The 26,031-nt window shown below is 38.9% G+C and overlaps 1 protein-coding gene across 10 annotated transcripts in view; it reads right to left on the bottom strand.

Moving 5' to 3' along the window:
- The window catches only part of clip1a (CAP-GLY domain containing linker protein 1a), a 267,258-nt gene continuing 241,227 nt past the window's right edge, over nucleotides 1-26,031 (bottom strand). For 6 of the 10 annotated variants that reach the window (XM_038789942.1, XM_038789934.1, XM_038789958.1 and 3 more), the window contains 8 exons: nucleotides 24,963-24,992; nucleotides 24,732-24,752; nucleotides 15,757-15,874; nucleotides 12,100-12,259; nucleotides 8,405-8,451; nucleotides 5,397-5,402; nucleotides 1,615-1,741; nucleotides 1-748 (listed from right to left, as the gene is read on the bottom strand). In XM_038789942.1, coding sequence (XP_038645870.1) covers nucleotides 597-748; nucleotides 1,615-1,741; nucleotides 5,397-5,402; nucleotides 8,405-8,451; nucleotides 12,100-12,259; nucleotides 15,757-15,874; nucleotides 24,732-24,752; nucleotides 24,963-24,992 — 661 coding nt within the window. In that variant the 3' untranslated portion in view covers nucleotides 1-596. The remainder of the gene's footprint in view (nucleotides 749-1,614; nucleotides 1,742-5,396; nucleotides 5,403-8,404; nucleotides 8,452-12,099; nucleotides 12,260-15,756; nucleotides 15,875-24,731; nucleotides 24,753-24,962; nucleotides 24,993-26,031) is intronic. The other 4 variants (XM_038789974.1, XM_038789921.1, XM_038789912.1 and 1 more) reach the window with 3 other exon arrangements.

Genomic DNA, 26,031 nt, shown 5'->3' on the forward strand with positions numbered 1-26,031 from the left:
AACAGTCAAAGGTAATAATTTATTAAAGTTGAACATGGTACAGTGTTGGTTAATACTGTCTTTACATTTGCCTTTTCCCTGCAACAACTGTAATACTATACATTCATTTCAAAACCCAACTTAGAAACGAAGGAAAAATATTCAACATACCATATGCTGATTTCTGAGTAAATTACTTTTGGGCAAAATAAATCAAGGTATGTACATGTTTATAAGTCAAATTTTCCACATATTTTACATACAGTATGAAAAACATTATAATGTCCACACTCTCTTTATACATAGACTAAAGTCTGACATTAAGCAGTTTCAAATGCTACAAGGTTTTTATACACTGAAATTAAATCCAAACTTAATAATTATTCTAAGTTAGTTGATACTGAAAACCGTAATAATGCAGTTAAATGAATGCGCAGTACAGAGTAATGAAGGAGACAAAAATGATGTTTAAGCAGAAAAGAAGAGCAAAATAAAGTTGCAGATTTACACAAACATGTCTTTATTTCAGGATTGCATTAGAAGGTTTCATCATCATTGCAGCTGTTTGTCCAGTGCCCAAAAACCTCACAGATGCCACAATAGGGGGCGTTCATCATTTATATTGCCATGGTAAGTAGTATGTGGAGGAAAGTCAGACATCTGTGCTTGTGTGGGACAATCCTCTGTATCATGGAGATCAAAACAATCACAGATATCACAGAAGAGACGAGGGTGGTGGTTTTTTTTCTTTGTTTGCGTTTCATCCAAGCTGCAAGAAGATATGTAGCATAGTAATATCAGTGGCGTTTAATTCTATCCTCTTCAAAATGCTGTGCAAGCTAGATTTTTGTGTCTCTTTCCTAAAAGGTAGAAACATCAAATGGTGGAAGGAAATATGAGACACCCATGTGGTCCTTTTGTTTTAAAAACCTTCCAACTTATTTCCTCATTTTCCCATGGTTTCCATGCCATCTTCAGGAAACAAATTGACAGAAATCTGGCCAATAATAAGTTATGGCAGAGGCCTGGCGACAATGCCTTGAACAGGATCCACGTTTCAGCACTGCTCACAATAGCACAATTAAGTTTAATAAAGTGGAACTGTATGGGAAGCAAGTAACAGTTCTCAAGCATTACAGATGTTAGGTAGTTTAATAGAGACACACACTTCCCGTGTTTTCACACTCTCAATGGCCTAATATCAAGGACTCAAGAACATAGAACCATAGAATTTACAGAAAGAGGTCATTCAGCCCATCAAGTCTGTACCGGCCCTCAAAAGAGCACCCTACCAAAACCCACACCTCCACCGTATCCCTGTAACCCCACCTAACCCAACTTCTTGGGACACCAAGGGCAATTTAGCCTGGCCAATCCACCTAACCTGCACATTTTGGACTGTAGGAGGAAACCGGAGCACCAAGAGGAAGCCCCACGCAGACACAGGGAGAACGTACAGACTCCACACAGACAGCGACCCAAGCCAGGAATCGAACCTGGGACCCTGGAGCTGTGAAGCAACTGTGCTACCGTGCTGCCCTACGGAAGAATGAGTTGCAGATTTCCCAGTACAGACTATTAACATATTCCAGATTGTACCCATAAAGTCACGAGACATTTATTATTTCAGCTTACCTGCCAAAATGTTTACATCAGTAGCATCATTGCCATTAAAGGATGCTTCAGTCAAATGTGTTAGCTTTGCACTCAGTGCTTCATTCTTCCTTTGTAAATCCACTATTACAGAGTTCAGGAATTCAATCTAAGATACAGAGGTAAAACATACTTAAATCCTTAAATGGGTTGTAAGCTCTGATCTCAATGAAAATTGAATAGGAATATGTAGGCTTAATTTTTGAAAAGAAAGAGGGTCCAAGCTAATTGAAAACATTCTGCACAATCATGCACAAAAACAATGAGAATATTTGGGGTTTCTAAGTCAAACCGCAGGAAGAAGCTACATAATCCTTCTGACTCAGACAGAAAGACCAAAAAAATTCTGTAAAGAGGAAAATTGAAACGCGTCCTAAATATGATCAGTACTTCCACAGTATCACAAAGATGCAAATATTCAATAACTATAAAACAGAATTATAACAATTTACAAATAATTAGTTACTAAAAATCACAAATCGCACCTCTTTGCAAGCTAAGAATGCAATCATATATGGGGCTGGTTTAGCTCACTGAGCTAAATCGCTGGCTTTTAAAGCAGGCTAGCAGCACGGTCCGATTCCCGTACCAGCCTCCCCGGACAGGAGACGGAATGTGGCGACTAGGGGCTTTTCATAGTAATTCATTGAAGCCTACTCGTGACAATAAGCGATTTTCATTTAATTTCATTTCATGTAATTATTTCAACTTTGATTTTGAAATATGGATCAAACATTATCAAATGAAGGTAAAATAATAATCACCATCATTGTAATGTTATCTCTATAACTTTCTAGCATGCTTGTACTATGTTAAAATGGTCAGAGGAAAATTCATGTTAATGCAATTCAAAGAAGGCCAAGGAAGTAAACTTAAAAAAGGTTATCTGGAACTTTCATCGAAGGTTGACCAGCATGTACGTTTAAATTGGACAACCCAGTATCACAGATGACCACCTGATAATTTAAGTGTTTGTAAATGTTTGATCTGTAAAAAGACACTGAATGAGAGAAGCAGGTCGATTGGCTCATGCGGAAATGACCAACTCACTCATGCAAACAAAAATATGACTCATTTCATATTGTGTATCTGTGGCTGGACCATTTTGTACTTGGGGCTCAGCAATGTTTTGTGCAACTAAAACAATGTGATCCAACTTCAGGAATTAGATGATTACCAGAGAGCAAATTATATTATTCAATTAATACTGATAAGCATCATGTGCACCCTAATCAAAATGATAATATATAAATCCTTCATTGCTATTTGTCAGAATATATCGTGATAGGATAGCTGTTATTTTCCACTGGGAGCAACGCAAAATCAGACAGCAACAGGCAGCTGGTACCTTGTTGCTGATGTCCGATGAGAAAGATTAATTACAATTAGTAATAATCTAGAAAGACAGAGATAAAGAGTACATTTCTAATATAACACAAGTTGATCTCTCATGCCATAGCAAAAGGTGAGTTGGAGGATACGTTGTCTTTTAAATAGGGGTGTTTATGTCATGTACAGCAGATCGTCAGAACCATGGGTTTATTGTGCTTTAATAATTCTATTTTATTGCAGAGCACTTTTGAGTTTGGGGGTGCTTGGGGGTCAAGTTCATAATACTAAATATTCTTTGCAGATTAAAAATAGGTTACTTCAAATTTTTCTCCTAATAATTTTTAAGCTCAAAATATAAAACATGATGGTATAAAGGTAACAGCTGGCAGCAGCAAACTGGCATTTAGTCATCCTGGGGAGAAATTACATAGTTGGGGTGAGCAGTTCTTGGGGTCTGAGAGCACTGGTGGATGGTCTTAGATTTGGTAGTATAAAGAGGGTATAGTACTACTATGGAGAGGGAGCTTAAGGTGCACCAGATCTTCGAGGTAAATGTTGGGAGTTTTTAAGGAGAGTAAGGACACAGGGCTGACACAGCATATGGGGTTAGGAATTGGGCAAGCACTACTGGATCGGGCAGCAAGTTTCTGCAAGATATCTATAAAGATTGAATTCAATGTTTTACAGCGAGCTCACGATCATGCATCTGTTTTTAAACTGTCCCTGTCCATTTCACAGTTATTACAAATTAGGATATTCAGATTTTGTAAGAAACAATAAAACACAGGTGATTTTAACAATCTTTGATTTCCTGAGAATATTCAATATTTAATTAATTTGTTTATTTGGAAAAAATAAAGTCAAATATATATTCTCTCGGTTTGATCCATTTATTGTGTCAGTTGGAATAACTGACTGCTAATAATAATAATCTTTATTAGTGTCACAAGTAGGCTTACATTAACACTGCAATGACGTTACTGTGAAAATCCCCTAGTCGCCCACTCTGGCACCTGTTCAGGTTCACTGAGGGAGAATTCAGAATGTTGGGTCTGCATTCAGCTATCAGTGGACAATTACATGAGATTTAAGAACCAGATATCAGGAGACTTTGAGATCTTCCATTTGTGATGACTGTTTTTTTTTAGGAATATTGAATTCTAAACATTTGGCCATTTAAGGGCTGAAATCCAGGGGTTAGTGTGTTTGACTAAAAAAAAATCCTGTTTCCTGGGTCTGGGAGCTTTTAGGAGCCAGAAGGTGAAATTGACCAGAAGAATGTGTTTTTCAGTCTGGGCTAATGCACTGTGATTTGACTGGGGAGATAATGTGTTTTCAGCCTGGAGGGAGTTCATTTGTTTTTTAGCTTGGGGCGATGATGTCATTTCTGGGTGAAGCTGAGGAATTTAGAGAAACAGTTTGAGAAAGCTTTGGAGAGGAATTGAAGTCTGATCTGTCTGACACGGAATCCACAATTCTCTCCCAGTATGATAGTCATAAAGAGTATTAATATTTAAAGCAGAGTAGGACATGAAGCTGAAACATGCCAGGTGAACCAGCTTATTGAAGATATTTAGCCAGAGTCTGAAGGGCTTCTAAGAGGAGCTGTTCTGAATTGAAAGCTGTACGTTTCTTTACTTGTTGTTTAGTGGGGAATTCAGCAGTAGTCTTTAAGAGGTAACTGAAAGCTGTTCTTTTTGGGTGTGAAGTTAAAGAGTTTAATATCGTATTCGTAACAAAGTTTTGTCTTAAAAAAAGCGAATCCCTATTTCTTCATGCAATCACTCTTGGAGTGAATTATTTTTCCCCGCACAGTCTTACAAAATAAACGAAAATGTTGGAGTTTTGGTCCAGTATTCTAGCCACCATTGGAGTCACATTTATTTAATGGCGGCATTAGAAGAAAATCCAATGGATAAAGTTAATAAAGTTTGCATTGCACTTTTAAAAAATATTTGTTGACTGATTTGCCACTTTCCCCTGTCATTTTTAACGGTGGCTGCTTTTCAGCGATCATTTGGGATTGGTTGTTTTTATAAAAGTTATGAGTAGTTTCTTACTGGCATTTTTCTCATTTTCTTGCTCTTGATTCGTACTTTTTTTTGACTTGCTAATTTACTTTGATTCAGTGTTATGGGAAAATGTACACTCACAAAGACATGGCAAATAGGAACTGAGCGCTAAGTTCAACACATATTGTGGATATATTTAATTGATAAACATGCTGCAACCTTAAGACTCAAAACAGTAATAGATAATATTTAAGATCATCCTGTATAAGACACATTCAATGGTTTCATTTTTTTCTTTCAATATACATTTCTGCCTGACGATAATTGTGAGATTAAAAAGTACCAGGATGATCTTAGGGAATTTTGCAAAGATATAATGCAGAACAAACAAATATGAAAAATAGGCAAGGAAAAACGAACCATTTGCTGTTTGGAGAGAAGCAACGGCAGCATCAAGAGGGAGGAAAATGGAGAAATCTGTTAGTACAATGCAGCATTACGTATCCAACTAAAAGTTTTGTATAAATAGTCGGAAATAAGCAGAATAAGTTTACGCAGAATTGTAACCAAATGCCTTTAGTGTTTTTTTAAACCAAAAATAAATGCAAGACACAACATGATGAACCTGACAAAGTTCCAAATGATTTCAAATAAAATGTTTTGGCTTACATTTGATATTTTACAGTTATGTTACTAGATTCTCTGAATAAAAATCACTTATTGCAGAATAATCCAGTTATTGGAAAAATGTCTCTGTATTCCATTACATAGATATAGATAGATTACATAGAATTTACAGTGCAGGAGGCCGCCATTCAGCCCATCGAGTCTGCACCGGCTCTTGGAAAGAGCACCCTACCCCCTATCCAAGGTCAACACCTCCACCCTATCCCCATTACCCAGTAGCCCCACCCAACACTAAGGGCAATTTGGACACAAGGGCAATTATCATGGCCAATCCACCTAACCCGCACGTCTTTGGACTGTGGGAGGAAACCGGAGCACCCGGAGGGAAACCCACGCACACACGGGGAGGATGTGCAGACTCCGCACAGACAGTGACCCAAGCCGGAATCGAACCTGGGACCCTGGAACTGTGAAGCGATTGTGCTATCCACAAGGCTACCGTGCTGCCCGTTACTTTGCACATTATCTTTTCTGTTATCAGTTATTCTTTCTAATTGTTCCAAGTTCCACTCATGGACGCGCACACAAAAAAAAATCAAGGCTGACATTCCAGTGCAGTACTGAGGAAGTGCAGTACTGTCAGAGATGCTGTCTCTCAGATGAGATGATAACCAGAGTCCCATCCCATCTGCCTACTCAGATGGATGTAATAGATTCTCTCTTTCAAAGAAGAACAACTTGACTTTAAAGTATGGAAAAAATACTTGTTACATTGTAAAGCTGCTGGTGCATCTTTGTTTTTTTGTTTTCAATGATTTTAAGAAGAGAACTTTGCCTGCTCACAAACTACCAGACAACTCCCCCATTCCTGAAATGAAAAATCAATAACTATTACCACAGCAAACTATTCTCAGATTTAGTTTCTTGGAGTACAGAGCTCGAGAATTGCTGAAAGATGTTGAAGATGGTCACCATGCACACATCAGGGCAGACCTCAGGATGCCAATTTTCAAAGGGAGCAAGAATTTATACAGCATGGGAAAAGGGGCGCTGATTGATTGACAGGTCAGCCCTGATTGGTCGTTGCATTGCTATGGCGAATGCACCAGGGAGTGAATGCTCCCGTTTACTTGAGTAAGGTGCAATCTCTGGATATACTCCTTTTGCCTGCAGAGGACAGGTCCCTGCATATGAATAGATGTTTATGAAAAGCTTCAACGGCACGTCTCTATATTCAGCAATTCTCAGATTTGAAAATATCTAAGAAATGGAAAACAACATTTGTAGAAATACCTGCAAGAGATTAATAAAGCAAAAAGGAACATTGAGGTAGTAGGGCGCTGCATAGTGAGAGGAATTGACACTGCTCTCTGCAGCAAAGAGAGTGTCTAGACAACTGCACTGCTTGTCCAGTGCCAGGGTTCCGGACATCTGCCCAATACTGGAGAGGAGCTTGCAGCAGGAGGGGGAGAATCCAGATCTCACGGTCTATGTAGGTACCAATAACATAGAAGTAGGAAAGAGATTCTGCATAGAGATTATGAGGAGCTAGGCACTAAATTAAAGAGCCTCAATTATTGGGGCCTCACGGTAGCATGGTGGTTAGCATCAATGCTTCACAGCTCCAGGGTCCCAGGTTCGATTCGCGGCTGGGTCACTGTCTGTGTGGAGTCTGCACGTCCTCCCCGTGTGTGCGTGGGTTTCCTCCGGGTGCTCCGGTTTCCTCCCACAGTCCAAAGATGTGCGGGTTAGGTGGATTGGCCATGCTAAATTGCCCGTAGTGTAAGGTTAATGGGGGGATTGTTGGGTTACGGGTTACGTGGGTTTAAGTAGGGTGATCATTGCTCGGCACAACATCGAGGGCCGAAGGGCCTGTTCTGTGCTGTACTGTTCTAAGAACTTCAAAAGTTATAACCTTTCGATTATTACCCCAGCCATGTGTAAATTGGCAGAGAGTCCATAAAATTAGGGAGATGGATACATGGCTCAATGACCAACATCTGTAGTTAACTAAAAATATTAAAGATAGTATCAAACTTTAAGAAAAAGCATAAAAATGTGCAAATATTGGTGGCAGGTCAGAAGATTTGTGTAGGAGAAGTTGATTACAGTTTGTGGAGCACTGGCAGCTGCATTGGGGAAAGTGGGGCTGTGCCATTGGGGCAATCTACACCTGAACTGTGCTGGGACCAGTGTTATAGCAAGTCACATAACAAGGGAAGTAGAGAGGGGTTTTAAACTAAACCGTGGGGCAAGGGATCAAATTTGGGAAGATGTGGTCAATCAAAGAGTAGAGAAAAAGACTTGAGTGAAATGTACAAGATCCTGAGGGGTTTTGACAGGATCAAAGGTGGAGGGGATGTTTCATCCTGTGGGAGAATCTAGTACTAGGGGGCACGGTGTAAAAAAATAAGGAGTCGCCCATTTAGGACCGTGATGAGGAGAAATCTTTGCTCTTGGAGGGTTGAATGTCTTTGGAACTCTCTTCCTCAAAAGACAGTGGTAAGTAGAGTCTTTGAACACGCTTAAGTTATAGGTGGATAGAGTCTTGATAATCAAGGGGGGTGAAAAGTTAGCAGAGTAGGCGTGAATGTGGAGTTGAGGATACAATCAGATCAGCCATGATTTCACTAGATGACGGGGCAATCTCAAAGGGCTGAGTGGCCTACTCCTAATTAGTAAGGATGCTTTCCCACCACAGGTTCAATACATATTTCATCTCTTAGACATCGGTTTAGCAGTTTGCTTTATTTTAACAAAATTATTTAGTTGCTAAGCAAGTTACAAAATAAAAGATTTACCTGACTCTCAGTTGCATCATCACTTTGTTTTTCAATGACTGGTTCACCTTTAGATAAAAAAAAGATATGCAGTTTAAAAATAATATGTGTACCACCCCAAGGAATATGGGGGAACATTTTAAGAATATATTCTCTATCTTTTATGAAATATGTTCCAATTTTTCATATTTCAAAACATCAGGTGAGACTTTGAAGTTACAAGGTTCATTAACTGTGTTTCTTGCAGTCAGATATCAAGGATTATTTTTTATTTTGTTGGATGGCCAAAGAGCTTGCAGTATAGAAGGCGGCCATCAGCCCAAAGGTCTGTGCCTACAAATTGCTAATTTCATTATGAATTACTACACATGCTTGAAAACTATAATATAATTGAACAAATCAGCATTGGGAGGGAAGATGCATTAGCAGTTTTAATGGGCTTAAAAGTGGACAACTCTCCATGCCCAGATGAGATGTGTCCTAGGCTGCAGTGGATTGCAAGGGAGGAGATTGCAGGGGCTCTCTGATGCTAATTCTCAAATCCTCTCTGACCACAGGTGAGGTGCAGAGGACTGGAGGACAGCTAATGTGGTCCCATTATTCAAGAAGGGAAGTAGGGATAAACCAGGTAATTACAGTGGGCCTAACATCAGTGGCAGGGAAATTTGAAAAATTCACAGATTTAATCTCACTTTAGTGGTGCGATAAACAGTGAGGAGGGAAGCCTTGGATTACAGGCTGATATAGACTGGCTGGTTAGATGCGCAGAAGAGTGGCAAATGAAATTTAACCATGAAAAATGTGAGATCATGCATTTTGGGAGGACTAAGAAGGCAAGGGAATGTACAATAAATGGTCAAACCCTAGGAAGTCCAGAGGACTAAAGAGACCGAGGTGTGCAGGTTCACAGATCTCTGAAGGCAGCAGGACAGGTAGTTAAGAAGGTTGATGGATCTCTGTGTCTATTCGAAACCCTGGATATCCATTATCCCTTCTCAGTTCCCAAATAACAGAGGTCAAGTCTGTGTTTTTTGGCAAAGTTCAGTTGAACTTTATTTGTCAGCTTGTGTCACTGGTAAACTTTATTTGTCAATACAAAATTAGGTCAGATTGATTGTCTTCAGTGAATATAGTAGTTGAGTTTTCATTCAATTACAAATTGTGGTAATTCTTCAAATCATAATACACAGTATAAAATGACTGAGTGATTTAAACAAAAGAAAGATGGCGATTTAGCAAAAGCAAAGAATTAACGCCCTGCTCAACACAAAAAAGTCAATCTGAGAGTACACTTTGTGAACATGGGAGAGAAAAAAAAAAAGAACTCCTTCGCCCTTGGCCGTGCGAATCTCCATGGGTCCATTACACCCATCTGATCCATGAATTCCCTCAGGGCCGTGAAGCAAGAAACACATCCCGGGCATTAACCCGCCCCCTGAAAAAAAACAAAAAAGAAAAGCGAACAACTTAAATTCTACTACCAATCTTGCATTAGGCCAACACCTGGTTACACATCCCCACCAGGGCGTTTCACCCACGTGCATCTGTCCTTTAGCTCGGTCCAGCTTTTCATGCTTAATAAATGTCCATGCCTCGTCTGGTGTATCGAAGTAGTGGTGCCTGTCCTGGTACGTTACCCAAAGCCTCGCCGGATGCAGCAGCCCAAACTTCACCCCTTTGCTGTGGAGGACCGCCTTAGCCCGGTTGAATCCCCCAAGCCTCTTAGCCAGTTCAGCTCCCAGGTCCTGGCTTTTATGAATCTCGCAGTTCTCCCACTTACTGCTCCGCTCCTTCTTTGCCCAACAAGAAACGCTCGCTGTCTGTGAAGCGGTGGAACCTTATCACCATCGCCCTCGGCGGTTCGTTCGCCCTAGGCTTCCTCGCGAGGACTCTGTGCGTCCTGTCCAGTTCCAAGCATCATTGTCCCCAGCATTATAGTCACAAATGCGCTCGCATCTGACCCCTCCACACCTTCAGGGAGGCCCAAGATTCGCAGGTTTTGTCTCCCAGACTTATTTTCGAGGTCATCCAGTCTCTCCTTCCATCTCTTGTGCAGGGCCTCATGCACCTCCACCCTGACCGCCAGGCCCAGGATCTCATCCTTGTTGTCAGATACCTTTCTCTCCACTTCTTTGATCGCCTTCTGCTGCATCTTCTGAATCTCCACCATCCTTTCCATAGAGGCCAGTATCTCCAGCTTCAGCTCTGCGAACAGCTCCGTTAAAGGGTCCAAATGTCCGATCTCGACGGAAGCTGCCGTGTGCGCGACCTATCCGGACATGGCCGCTACCTGAAGCCCAAATTATTTTTTTCTTTATTCATCTGAGAGGTCAACGTCTTTCAGTTTTCATATAATTCATTTGTGACTCTGTCACAAATGGATTATTTATGTCACTCATATTTGCTTCCATCTCATTTTAGATTAGTTGTTCATTTTCCCCACATTTTGGCCAATATCAACATATATAGAAATCCACAACCAATTGGTCCAGCTAAAGCGAAGATAGATAGGGGGCGGGACGCTCTGCCCCGCATTTCTGCCTCACCACGCTAGCGGGATTCTCCATTACCCATTGTGGGGCAGCTCAACGTCGTCAGGAAACCTCTGGCGCCGGAAAAACGGAGCATCCTACCGGCAGAGAATCCCGCCCATGAACTTTGGAAACTTGAAACATTTTGGCACAGTATATTTTATATGGGGTACAATTGGATGGTGTTGGTGGGGAGGGAGTGGACCGTTAAAATGTCTTGGGATTTATTTTCCTTCCATTTCTGGTTTTAATGGATGTCTCACCAGGCAGATAAACTGTCGATTCAAAACTGGCTGGATCTCAATTTTGCACCTAATTAGCGGCTAATGACATGCTTGAGCCGCGAGAACAATTGCAACCAGCTTGTGTGGGAAAGCTGCCATAGCTTGCTCACCACGTAATGGTCAGCATGAAGAGGTAGCCATGATGTAGAGATGCCGACGTTGGACTGGGGTGAGCACAGCAAGTCTTACAAAACCAAGTTAAAGTCGAACAGGTTTGTTTCAAATCACTAGCTTTCGGAGCACTGAGGATTTACCGGAGGAAGGAGTAGTGCTGCAAAAGCTACTGATCTGAAACAAACTTGTTGGACTTTAACCTGGTGTTGTAAGACAGTGTTAGGTGGTTAGAGAGGTCCTCCTGTTTATGTTTTGTAAAACTTTCATTTGTGGAACCAGGGCGAACAAACAGCCACATACAAACACAATCGCACAAACATTCTACCAACGTGGTCCCACTCCCATTGCGTAATACTCCAGAACTTCAACTCCTGTACATGTCCGAGTACCATGATGGAGGCCAGCAGCTGCTTCCTGTGGTTAAAAGTTCTGTGGCCTCGCAACGCAAGTGGGAAAGTGAAGCCAGTGTTTTCCAGTGGAGGTTTATTGACTGCTAACATCAACACCCCAGCCCACCATCATGACACAACAGCACTTTATGGGTTAATGTACTAAGTGGTTTGAGAGAGGTTTTGCATCTTTCATGTCCTGCACATGGCACTACTAAAAGTAGAAAAATAAAGCATTCTAACTAAATTTGACAATAATCATACATCGCATTGATTAAAATATGTATCAATATTAATATAATTAGTACAGTAATGCCTTCATAGAATTCTTACAGTACAGAAAGCCTTATTAAAAAAAACAGGAGTACAAATATCAAGAACTATTCATGTCTATTTACCTGAAGAGGATGCAACATTGTCACGCTGCCTCTGGTTATCATTGATTTTCTTCTCCAAATTCTGAACCTTTTGTTCAAGTTTTGATTTGTCGGATTCCAACGATTGGACTACTGACTGCAATTTTTTTGCCATGGCATTTTCACTTCGTAGCTCTGTGATCTACAAACCCAAGTCAAACATAACTGATGTGTTCCAGGAGCTGCCAAAAAATATTTACTAAAGGAATTTTTAGTAAAGTTGAAGGTTGACAAACTGTTTTACATTTCAAGACAGTAAACTGTAAATTAAACACACTGTAACAAACTACAAGCAATTCAGAATTCATTAGTGTGATGAGATTGACATAACAAATGTTTACATCCCCCAATTAAGATTTCTGGGCTGCTTTTGCTATCAACTCCTCCATTTAGCTTTGACCCTTCAGAAAGCTTTTTCATTTGCATTTGGACAACATCAAGATTTGTTTGCCTTCAACTGGGTCAGTGAGTCACAAAAATTGGTTACAAAGAAGTTTATAAAGAAGGACATATTGCTGGCAGGCTGGTGGGGAGGGGAAGGGGAATATATTTTTTACTGTTTTCAGATTGGGGCGTCCTTTAAAAAAAAAACAGCACACCGCTCTGGTAGGGGCCGAGGTTCTGGAGCATGACCCTCCAGTGTGACATCGTGGGATCCCCCTCCAGGATTGTTTTTGAGAATGTGTCAATATGGTGGGAAAAGCCAGAAGTGCGGCTGGCGGGATACACACCGCTCTTCCCTCCAGACTTCACATACACACAAAATACGAAAATTCTGCTTTTAGTCTACTGTCACACCAGAAAAAGAAATTATGTGGAGATGCCGGTGTTGGACTAGGGTGAGCACAGCAAGAAGTCTAACAACACCAGGTTAACGTCCAACAGGTTTATTTCAAACACTAGCTTTCCGAGCACTGCTCCTTCCTCAGGTGAATGGAAGTAATTATGCACGGTAGCATAGTGGTTAGCACAATTGCTTCACAGTTTCAGGCTCCCAGGTCCGATTCCCGGCTTGGGTCACTGTCTGTGCGGAGTCTGCACGTTCTCCCCGTGTCTGTGTGGGTTTCCTCCGGGTGCTCCGGTTTCCTCCCACAGTCCAAAGACGTGCAGGTTAGGTCAATTGGCCATGCTAAATTGCCCTTGGTGTCCAAAAAAGGTTAGGTGGGGTTATGGGGATAGGGTGGAGGTGTACAGATAGGGAGGTGGTGTGGGCATAGGTAGGATGCTCTTTCGAAGGGCCGGCACAGACTTGATGGGCCAAATGGCCTTCTTCTGCACTGTAAATTCTATGAAGAACTCTGATTGAATGCATCTGAATGATCTAAAATACAGGGTCAATTTCAAATGAGAGTGATGTGCCCATAACCTTATTTAGAAATGATATTTCATTTATGAAAACCATTGAATATGTCGCCAAAATACCATTGGATTACACTTAGTGCTTAAATGTTTACTCCACTTGACAGATAGAAATGGTCTGCAACAATCAAAAGTGCACACTTTGCTATTTTTAAAAAGACCAACGTTTATGAGAAATATTTTAATTTAAATTGCTTTCATCAAAACTGGTTTCATCTCCAAATCAATGCTTTTGTGAAAAGCCTCTCAACACTTCAATCTACTAAAGTACCCAATGAATCTGAAGTTCTGTATTTTTGCATTATTGATATACCATCGAAGTGAAAAAATGTAGACACAAATTCCAATACATTAATAGTCCCAGTTCCTAGAAATGCCTATTTTTGAAAGGAATCTAGTGGAGGAGTCGAATGCAATTAACTTTGATTACAATTCCAACATAAATTTGAACATTTGGTCGCTTTTTGAAAAATCAGAGTTGCAGTTATTAATTCATTTTTCCAAATGGAGAAAATTCAATTCACCATCCAAGGGTTGGAAGAAGGTTTCCACAAAACGTGGGAGCCATGCAGTCGATTGTTCCAAGACCAGTTTGTAGCTAATGACTAGGAAGCCAAAGAACAGGAGGGGGTCGCCATGACACAGCAAGGGGCGTGTGGGGGGCGGGCAGGGAAACATGGAACCTAACCATACCCAACATAAGAAGCATGAGACACGGGGGTAGGGAAACTGAACCAAAGGGAGAAAACAAAAGAGAAAATCGGTGGAAAACGAAACACAGGAAACCACAACCGCCAGTGCAAATAATGTTTGTTTTGTGGGGGGGGGGGGGGGGGAAAAGAGAGAGAGAGAGAGAGAGAGAGAGAATCCAAGACGTATGTATGTAAATAGTTGAAGCGACCAGTGTGTAAATAGTTTTGGTTTTAATTTTTATTTCCTCTTTGTCTCCTACTGCTTGTCCATATTTATATTTATTTTGTATACCAAAAATTCAATAAAAACATTTTTTTAAAAATTAATTCATTTGTTAATTTGTAACTTTCATTTTCTTTATTTGAATATTTTTTTGTTTAAACGCTGGGTATTGATGATATCATGGGACCAGTGACCTGCCAGCATATTGTCAGCTACGGTTCAATGGTAGCATTGACAATTTAAGAGATTTGAGCATAAAATCTAGGCTGACACTCCAAGCGCACTACCAAGGTAATGCTGTCAGAGGTGCTGTCATTTTGATGAAATGTTAGAACGAACAAAATCCTGTTTTCCCCCTCCGGTGTATTTGAAAGATTCAATTTTGAAGAAGAGCAGGGGAGTTCTTTCTGATCAATATTTATCCCTCAAACCAAGATCACTAAAACAGATTACCTAGTCGTTATTACATTGCTGTTTGTGGGAGCCGTTTTACACATTTCTTACATTACACCAATAAAATTTAAAAAATACTTTGTTGGCTAAATATCACCGAGTTTCTGAAGGGTTCCAAGGTAAGCCTTTTTTTAAACTCACAATTTACTGACCTAGATTGTGACTGTCGATTAAATATGCCTATGAACTTCAAATTAGCTCCCTCACGTGGTCAAGTTGAGAAACTCTTGCAAGCCAGTTGACATTCATGCGATGTAATGAACATTAACACTTGAGTTGTCTGACTGAACACTGATGGTAACCTATACATTTTGGTGGGCTCCCATCAACGCACCAATCAGAAAACCTTGGATCCTAATGTTTACCATGGTCAACCATAGGTTTAAAAAAAAATAAAAGTGCAGAAATAGAAAATGGTTACTCTTTTTTTCCAAATTAAGAGGCACTCTAAACAAACCTACAGCATCTAATCAAAATCAATTTCTTAATGTCCAAGATGTAGTGAGGTATTTTTTTAAACCAGAGGCACATGATGTCTAGAAACACAGATGAACCTACAGTGGAAGGATGGTAAATCAGCACAATTCATCTGCACAAGTCCAAAAAGCTCATTCAGCCTAATATGAGTTTATCACATTTATCATTTGGAAAAATAATACTGTCACTCTCACTGCAATAGAAAGTGTATTACCAAATTAATCTAGTTTCTCAACCACCACCACCCACCCCCCTCAAACAATGTTGGGCAAACATGTTTTAATCCATGAGCAATGTGACAAGTGATCAATAAACATGCTTATGCTTAATTGCAAGGCAATAGACATTTAATGAACCACTTTAATTTTACTATTATGTTTTGTGAAATATTTGCATATTCCAAACTTTTATCATCTGCTCAGATAAATAACTTACTTCGTTCCTGAGTTTCTCTAGCTCCTTGTCTCTACCTGTGATCAAGGCACTAGTAGTAGTGATGGATTTCTGTAAGGATTTTTTGTCTTCATCAAACTCTTTTTTTAATAAAGATTCTCTGCAGAAAAATTAAAATGTCTCAGAAAAATAACAAACCAAAAAAGTTTTAAAAGGCTAAATTTTAGTTTCACATTCACTGGTATACAGCAGCATACAATTGTCCAAAATTATCCAAATCAAGCCACTATCATAATTCAGTATGCAGAATTTACTCATTAAAATATTTTAGCATTTCTTTTTAGAAATAGGAAATCTCATACTTACATTTTCACTGTTTGTTGTGTCAATATTGTGACATTTTAGAACTGCAGTAAGACATAAAAACTATTCCAAAGTAGATCGGGCCACACTGACACCAAAGTGCACTTTCGGTGATCTGAACATGCATAGTTTTGCATACCAATGACTGTATCCATGTTACTTATAAAGCACACTACTATTCAATATAACAACATTGTATATTTTACAGTTAAAATAATTTAACACAAGAAACAAAATCCTGACTTTGAATCTGACATTCATTAAAGGCACATGATGCCAAGCAACAACGATTACATGCATAGCTTCACTGCAATTACCAGTGCCATGCAAATAAATATCTGTTGTGAATCCTGCTGATATCTGCATGTTCCCTCTCTGAAATTATACTGACCTGAACTTTCAAATAAAGAGACTATAAATAATTACGATTACACAGATTTCAGCTTGGATGAGGAAGCATTCAGATCCAGCAGGCAGAGCAGGTTCATTAATACACACAGCATGCTGAACGAAATGAAACCAATTCTTTGAGCGGAGAAGGCAATATAAATTGCTAAATTGATTTCCATTCTATCAGTCATAAACAGGAATGAGAAAATTAAGTGGAGAATCTGGGTTTTAAAGCAATAGAACACAATGTTCGTCATAAGTGACCCTGGTTCCACCTTACAGTTTTATTTCCCAGTTCCAATTTGTTTAAAATATCAGAGCTAAACAGAAAGGTAACTGAGACAGTGAATTTGGTTTCCTCCACTGTCTGCAATCTTTTGTGATAACTTATGTATATTCTACATTTCAAAGATCACATTCATTTTGGTGAATATATTTTGGAATTCTGATGTTTTATAATTTATAAGTTACAAGTGATTTTCCTATCTTTTGGTAAATTTAAAATTCTTCTGGTCTGCTTGAAGTCTTTTCCGCTCGATACATTTCTATTCTTTTGTGTATATATGTATATTCAATGCACCATAGGACCTCATGTAGTGTGAAGAGTTGCTTTGTAACTTGGGACCCCAATGCCAATCACCCTCCTGATCCTAGCAGAAGCACACAAATGAGATGGGTACGATTAACTAAATACTTCATCTATATTTTAAAAATTGCACTGTTGAATTTTCTGGTGGGAAATTAAAAATTGGTAACTACATGTTAAACCACAGTTCTGGTGCAGGGACCAATGTTCCATGCAACTTTGTACTGTGCAGTCCCTTCAAGATTGACAACCGGCCAGCAAGCATGCATCCTAAAGGTTGCTCATGCGTGGCCCGTTTCTTCCCTGTGATTGTTGCATGGCCACATATCCCTGAAACACAGGGGAACATTGGTAGGGATAAGGTTTGAACGGAGTAACGATTTCTAGTGTAATGTTATTATGAACAAAGAGAAAAGACCCAGCCAATACAAATTTGCATTATATAAATGCTCAATGAAGTCGCCTTCACTTGATATTACAGAATATATACATTACAAGCTAGAAATAGCTAGTGATAGGAAAAGGTTAGGAAACAATGTGTTTGCAGCCAGTTATCAATGAATGAAGAATGCAAAGATAAACTAAAAGATGCATAACAAAATAGAATATGGTGCATCATCTTTTATTTCTATATATTGGGCCTGCATATTATAGCCTTGAACATGATGGATATCAGTACTAGAATATGGAACAGATTTTTCACTCAGGTCATAACTGCTGCACGGAAACTCAACCCTGAAATAGCACCAAAAGGTGCTGTTCCAATGAAGCACTGATATTTAAATTTTGCACCATTGGAAAACTTTTATACTGTGCGTATCCAAAGAAATTATCTTGCTGCTGCCCAAATTTCTCAGTGAGGGGAGACATTCACTATCAGGTTCGCAATGCACCAGGATTGTCAGGATTTTCTCGTGCATTCCAAAAACCTGACAAGCCATGTGGAGAAAAGCAAAATGAAGCAGTGGCCAGAACCTTATTGGAGAATAAATCTGGAAAACGAGTTATTGCAGTCTCAGTCTCGTGCTTGTTAGTGATGGTGAGTAGCAGCAGCACTGGTGACACTTTAGCTGGAGGTTACGGTGTCTAATTTGTGGAAACTTATGAATGGATGAAAGAGAACAGGAGAAACAGGAGAAGACCATAAGCCTGTCCAAGCTGTTCACATTTTTATTCTTGTACTTCAATCCCTTTGCAATAAAGATTTCCTAATTGTTTGCTGTACCTGCATTATAGCTTTGTATTCCTTGTACGAGTACACCCAGGTCTCTCTGAACATCAACACCAAGTCTCACACCTTTTCTATTCTACAATCAGTGAATAACCTCAAACTCCCTCATTGTACAGTACTCCATTTTCCACCTTATTGCCCTCTCTCCCAAATCCGCCTATATTGCTTTACAGCTTCTCCCAAGAAAAGAATACACTACAAAATTAAAATGGTCACAAATGCTTTCTCTAAAATCTTTCTCCAGGCATTAAAACAGCTCAAAAGTTAATGTAAATACACTGTGGTGGAGTAGCCTAGTTCCATGTGACATGATTACCAAATTGCTGTAGCATGATGATAATTTGATGCAGGGTGCTGCAGTACTGCAACTGCTGTCTGAGATTTAGGACAAGGATACTTCAAGTGAATTATAGCAGGCATCAACATTGCTGCAATATTTGAATAAAATAAATCTGCAAGTGGTGATGGCTTACTTTAAACTCTAACCCCTTTGTGAAGAATAAAGTTCAAAAGTTTAAAATCCCATTTGCCGAACTATCAGAGCACTTATAAAATTCAGAAAACTAAATTCCTTTGGATGGAAAGATTAAGTTTTTTAAAATTATTTCACGGGATGTGGGCACTACTGACAAGGCCAGCATTTGTTCCCTGTAATGTTAATACACTGCGTTGCTAATTTCCCTTGAGCTGATTGGCTATTTCAGAGGGCAGTTAAGAGTCAACCACATTGCTGTATCTGGAGGTACATGCAGGCCGAATCGTATAAGGAGGGCAGATTCCCTTCACTGAAGGAAAAAATATTGATAGTTGACAATTGATGATAGAGTCACTGGGAATAACTAAATGCCAAATTGGGATTTGAACTTATGTATCCAGAGCATTCGCTTGGGTCTCAAGCTTACCAGTCCAGTAATATTACCACTACAGCACCATCTCCCCAAGACAAGTTAATCATTCTTACAGGCTACCAAAATACATTTGAAAGGGCAGCACGGTAGCATGGTGGTTAGCATAAATGCTTCACAGCTCCAGGGTCCCAGGTTCGATTCCCGGCTGGGTCACTGTCTGTGCGGAGTCTGTACGTTCTCCCCGTGTGTGCGTGGGTTTCCTCCTGGTGCTCCGGTTTCCTCCCACAGTCCAAAGATGTGCGGGTTAGGTGGATTGGCCATGATAAATTGCCCTTAGTGTCCTAAAAAATAAGGTTAATGGGGGGGTTGTTGGGTTAAGGGTATGGGGTGGATACGTGGGTTTGAGTAGGGTGATCATTGCTCGGCACAACATCGAGGGCCGAAGGGCCTGTTCTGTGCTGTACTGTTCTATGTTAAAGCCCATTACCCAGGCAAATTAACATGAAAATCTTTACACCAAAACATACAGGTAAAGGTTTTCTTAAGGATATAGTTCAAAATTTAGCTGGAACGGGATTTATGAAATAAGTTACTTAATGGTAGAATATCAGCATTGTATAGCAGAGGAACTTTGGGTATGATTAAAAGGAAAACACGTCCAACAAAACTATGAAAACTAAATGACTGATCAGTAGTTGTCTAGATTTTATGAGCAAGGTTGCCAGGTAAATATTTGGAATGCACTCTGGTTGCTTATTTATTTTTTCAGATCTTGAACATTTCTTGATCTAGTTTTGCCAATTCAAAGAGAAGAGATCCATCACTACATAAACCTCAATTTAATTAACTCAAACAGAACCTGAAAGGGGGAATTCCCCAATTTAAAAAAAAGAAAATTAACCAAATCGTTGATCTTCTTTCTGGATACTCAATGAGGATGGGAAATTGACCAAAAAACCTCATAGCAAATTGCTTTGCAAGCTGATTAACACTTCATAGCCAATTGGGTGTTATAGATCTCATCCTTTATTCCTATTATCTGCCCAACTGCTACCCATGTTGGATTATCCGCTGGGATTCAATGCCAAATCAGCAATTATTCCCAAATGACATTTAGCAAAAATACGTGCATAAAAATGTTATATTTGTTTATTAGCATTTTTAATGCAATCAATAATTTGATAAATTTTTAGCAGACATTTCAGCCCTTCAGCTTCTGAATTCTATCTGCTTTACTTATGTGCAGTCAAATGTCACAAGTTACTCATTATGTTGCATGACTTTCCTTGCAGAACCACACGAGCACTACAACTGGTGCATTTCATGTTGATTTGTAAAAATAGTCATAGATGTACATTTTGGTCCAATAATTTGACCTACATTACAACTGTTTTTAGAAGATGTTGTAATTTTTGCCTATGATTAATGTGCTTATTTTCTTAGCAAAGGATACCAAAAAAATAAAATAGTATGAAATATACAAGATGCAACAACTGTCCTATTAACAGGATCTTCAGATTTTACGAAGATAAAAGTACTCAATGAGGATGGGAAATTGACCAAAAAACCTCATAGCAAAGCTATTTTTTTTAAAATAAATGTTTTATTGGTTGTTTATATGCTTGGAATCTAGTGTAGAAGTACCAGATAAAGTGCAGATTTCTTTTTTAAAAAATTTATAGTACCCAATTCTTTTTTTCCACTTAAGGAGCAATTTGGCATGGACAATTCACCTACCCTACACATCTTTTGGGGTTCTGGGGGTGAGATCCACACAGGCACGGGGAGAATGTTTAAACTCCACATGAGCAGTGACCTGGGGCCGGGATCGAACCAGGGTCCTTGGTGTCGTGAGGCATCAGTGCTAACCAGTGCGCCACCCAGAAAGCTATTAGTATACAGTGATGAATGTAGGAAATATTTATATAGATTGTATTATATATTGTTCCAATAATATTTTTCAAAATCTTGGTTTAACATACAGGCAGGTGGTGTGTCTGCAAAAGATGCAGTTAAGAAGTCATGATTAATTTTAACCATTTACTTGTTTGCAAAGAGATGCCGAGTGGAACTTGGTTATGATTGCTGTAGATTCCCTAGAAAGTAGATAACTTGAGACAGGTCAGGTCATGACATCTGAGTGGGATAGAAATGATGTAATTAATGGGAGGAGCCAGGCCTGCAGTTTTATATAGATTTTGCAGTCTGCTAGGAGTTTTTAAGTTGAGCAGCAGTTTTGCCAAATGATGTCAGGTTGAGCAGGAGTCTGAAAAAGGCAGAAGGAGCTTCAGGGTGGCCCGGAAAGACTTTCTCTCTCTCAGCAGTCTTTTCAAGAAATCTCTACACAAGAGTACAGCAAGGTTTCCTGTGTTTCCTAACTTTATATACCAGTGGCTTTTGATCGGAAATGGGATTTGCTTAATTGGAGACAGAAGGTATAGTTAAAAGGTATCAGTTTATTTTAAGAATTGTTTAACTGTTAATTTAAAAGCTATTTTCTGTGACTTTAATGTGGTTACCCCTGTGCTAATAATAAAATTTGTTTTAATACAAAAGATCCCTATTTGTCAATGGAATCACTCCTTGGGGGGGGGGGGGGGGTATTCTTTCCTCACAGTTTTATAAATTGAAAAATTGTTGGGGTCTCATTCAGTTTCCTAATACAAATTGGAGTCTGGTCTGGAAACAAAATAGGTTTGATAAACTGGTTCAATGTTTGAGATGTAGGAATGCAAGGATTTACAGTATAATTTCTATCATTGTCTGTAAACAAACAAGAACAGCAGAGTTATGTTTCAACTTTACACATCTTTTTGACTGTTCTTGCCCAGTCAGGTTACTAGAGATGAAACAGCTCATCTATCTGCTCAACATCCCCTGCAATATCCGATCACAAGTGTACACTCAATAGTAACTATACTCTCCAGTTATAGAAATTAGGGGTTGGTTTAGCTCAGTGGGCTAAACAGCTGGATTGTAATGCAGAATAATGCCAGCAGCGCGGATTCAATTCCCGTACTGGCCTCCCCGAACAGGTGCCGGAATATGGCGACTAGAGGCTTTTCACAGTAACTTCATTGAAGCCTACTTGTGACAATAAGCGACTATTATTATTATAATAATGCTAAAGCTTAAGTGCACCAGTTTGATCTAATCTGAGGACAGATTTAATAATCAATGGCAAATTTGCTTGTTTAGATGGTCTTCTGTACAGGTGAGCACAGCACTTGTTAATATCAGCAGGACAAGCAATTGGTTTAAGCAGCAGCCTCTCAATTTTAGAAATCAGCAATTCTACTGAAGGTAGTGCTTTGGAGGCTGCCAATTAACAGAGGTGAGCACAAGCTGCCTTCAGTTGCCACTTCAGCAGCTGGGAAGCTGATGATGGGCATTAAGAAACAACATTAAATCAGTTTTGCCAGACCCAGCAGAGAGATGAGCTTTTCTATTAGGTGACCTTGGATGCACCTATAGGGCAAAAGAATATGCATTGTTGAAGTCTCTTAATTATACATGAATTCCTTACACCTTCATTACAAATAGTTGTGTGTGCAGATCTTATTTTACTTTGAATACTTCTTTAAAATTTAGAGTACTTAGTTATTTTCTTTTCAATTAAGGGGCAATTTAGCAAGGTCAATCATCCACCCTGCACATCTTTGGGTTGTAGGGGTTGGATCCACGAAGACACAGGGAGAATGTGTAAACTCCATACAGATAGTGGCCCAGGACCGGGATCGAACCAAGGTTCTCGGCGCCATGAGGCAGCAGTGCCAAGCACTGCGCCATTGTGCCGCCTTTGCTGTCAATACTTGGACATAGTCCTATCTAGAAAGTATAATTATTGATTAATAGCTCCAATGCAACTCTCTTCGGTGATAAATTGCAGTCATCTAATATTATGAACCATTTGAGTACGGCAGTTCATGAAATGGATTAAAGATTCCAGGTTCAGCAGCAGCTTTTAAGTTACTTAATCATTTTTCATGCGAAATGTGATTTAAAATCATAAATCCATAGAAAGTGCAGTGAATCTCTGCTTTTTTTAAATTTTGAATTAGAGTTGAAATTGACTGTTGGAAGAAAGGTCAACAAACTGTATTTCTTGTCATAAAACTCAAATAAATATCTCAATACCCAAATCCCTTTTAAAAACAAATTCAGTGCTTTACAATTTAAACTACCAGTTTGAACTGATTTAAAAAGCAACTTGTCACTTCAAAATGTGAACAGATTCATGGTAATATGTATATAGCACCTGGAGTTTCATTGTTGTGAAATTAGCTGTTTCTCTGGTATACAAGACTTTTGCACTTTCCGTACACCTTGGGGACTATTTTATAACATGCGCCTCCATCAGGTTGGAAATTCGAGCATATTTTAAGTGACATTTCCAGCCATTATGCAGATAATAAAGCAGTATGTAGCTGAATTTTCACAATGTACCATCAATGGGCAAGGCTTTACCAATAATGAAAGAATCAGAATGTTACCCTTTTAGTTCCATCATCAACCAAATGTAGCTCACAAACAACGTGGAAGATAGAATATATTTCCTCTCCATTACCTCACAACCCAAAGCAGGACAATTCTCACCAATCTCTGCAGTATTAGTGTCTAACACTTAAATTTTGCACATCATCTGTGTGTGTATGTCTGAGAACTGACTTCTGATGTCTCAAACCCATTTCCCTTAGGACTCCTTTATAGCAATCCGGGAAAGCATCACCTTGTCAACAGAATTTAAACATCCCAGAGGTGAAAGTAAAGGACAGCGTTCGAGCCACTGGATCAGACTTGCCTCTCCAAATCAAGTAATCATTTCAATTTAGCATGCATGCTAATCTTCATCAGTCACCCAGCAAATGGATTTTTTTCATCCCCAGTAATTTAGAACAGTCACAAGAAATGCAGTTGATGCTTTATCTATTAAATCCATCACAGCCCCAGACACACAGATAGTTTGGAATGGGATTGAAGATGATTTGGATAAATACAGTGTGAGATCATGTAATTGATGGAACACAATGGCTCCACTTATGTATTGACCATGGAAATGTCATAAAAGCAACTGGCCAGGTTTCAAAATTAAACTTTAAATGTAGGCATATCTCATGCAGTTTTGTTTCACTGTGCTGGTTAAAGAAACTGTTTTCAGAACTTGCTGTCAGATGATTAAAAAGATTGAAATCCACTTTAGGTATAAGAGTATTTTGCTGTGAATGTACTTTTCTAATTAGATCCCATAACAACTTAAATAGGCGGCTATGATAATAGCTGTATAAATCTGATCATTGAATTAGAGAACTTAGATCAACGTATCCAACAAAGTATTCTGAACCTAAAACTCTGAATTATCAGATTAGATGTTTGAAATTTAATGACTAGATACTCAAAATACTAACATTATCTGCAACTATGCAGGAATCCCAACAATTGTCAGTAACAATACTTAGAATAACTACTACTCCTAATGTTTCTCCAAAACAAATTTAGCAGTGCTTTTTGTTTTTTGAAATTTGTATCAAAGGTTCCTTGCATCACCCAGATTCTCCTCTTACTATGAAAGTAAGAAAAAAGTCTAGTCATGAAGCAATACCTTGAAGTGTTATTGGGCAAGCTTTAAAAATGCAAGATAACAAGAAGCACAAGTTAGAAACATGGAAGAAAAATGCAAATTACAATCCAGGAAGTTACAAAATTCCGCATTAAATGGTTTATTTCGTTAAAAAGCTGCTGGAAATAATTCACACAGAAGCAAGACACAGTAAAGGAAGGTTGCAGCCATAGTATGTACAAAAAAAATTATGGTTCGATTGGTTTTGGCTACTTATTGTAACGTGGATAGACTTTTTTCAGTCTTACCATCAAAGACAGACAGATTTAGCAAGGACAGCAAAATTAGGAGAAGGAGAGAGAAAGGAGCGAGATGAGGTTTTGTAAGTAGTGCAGAGACACAATGACACTTTACAAGCCACAGTGACTTGTTTGACAAGCTTGCGTTAGCACAGAAATATAAGTCAATGTTCATTAAAATAGATATCCATTTATGCAAAGCTTAACATTCTATAGTCACATGTTTACAACATTTACAACGCAAGTTCGCTTGATGTTTGGAAAGTCAGAGATGATCAGCTTTCTGCTTCACAACAAATGCAAATTTAATTGCTTCCTTATTTAAAAAAAAATTTGAGGCCCTGAATCATTTTCTCAAAAACTAATAAAAAGGATAGAATGTGCCATTTTGATTGGACATGGTAGAAGTATTTATTTTTAGTTAGGCTGAAACAACCATCATGTAGTGATTTGGGGAAAAGATCATTTCCAGAGTTATTTTAAAGAAAAATAGTTCTCAAAGGATTTATATGCATTTTCAAGTGACCCACATAAGCTGATTATTTATTTTACTGACCTGGAATTTAAAAAGGAACTTGAAAAGGTAATGTATTGACCCAATTTCAAATGTGATGGAATTACAGTATGCAGTTAAGCACTTTGACCTGATCTTGCTGTATTGCGAATGGAATCCTGCTCATAACGTTGCATTTTCCACACAATTAGAATGCTACTGCTTTTCCTTCAGGAAATTCATTCTTGATAGAATTGCATCATATTAGCAAGTTTGGCCTACTTTTCTATGCTCTCCCACAAAATTTCAGAACATTATACGGCACCCCACATTCTACCTTTACTCCAACATAATTGGTTGTATTCTACCAAACATGCATAAGTATGAAGCAGAAGGAAAATCATCTCTCCTTTGGTAAATTTGATGTTCTCAGTTTGATTTAATCTCAACAGAGCAAAATCTGGGTCACAGCACATGGAAGAGGAATTTGAGGATACTTAATTCCTTATAATTTTAAAACATTTAATTACACAAAGAGAAAAAAGTCATT

This window comes from Scyliorhinus canicula, chromosome 1, assembly GCF_902713615.1.
Source record: "Scyliorhinus canicula chromosome 1, sScyCan1.1, whole genome shotgun sequence".
Lineage (NCBI taxonomy): Eukaryota > Metazoa > Chordata > Chondrichthyes > Carcharhiniformes > Scyliorhinidae > Scyliorhinus > Scyliorhinus canicula.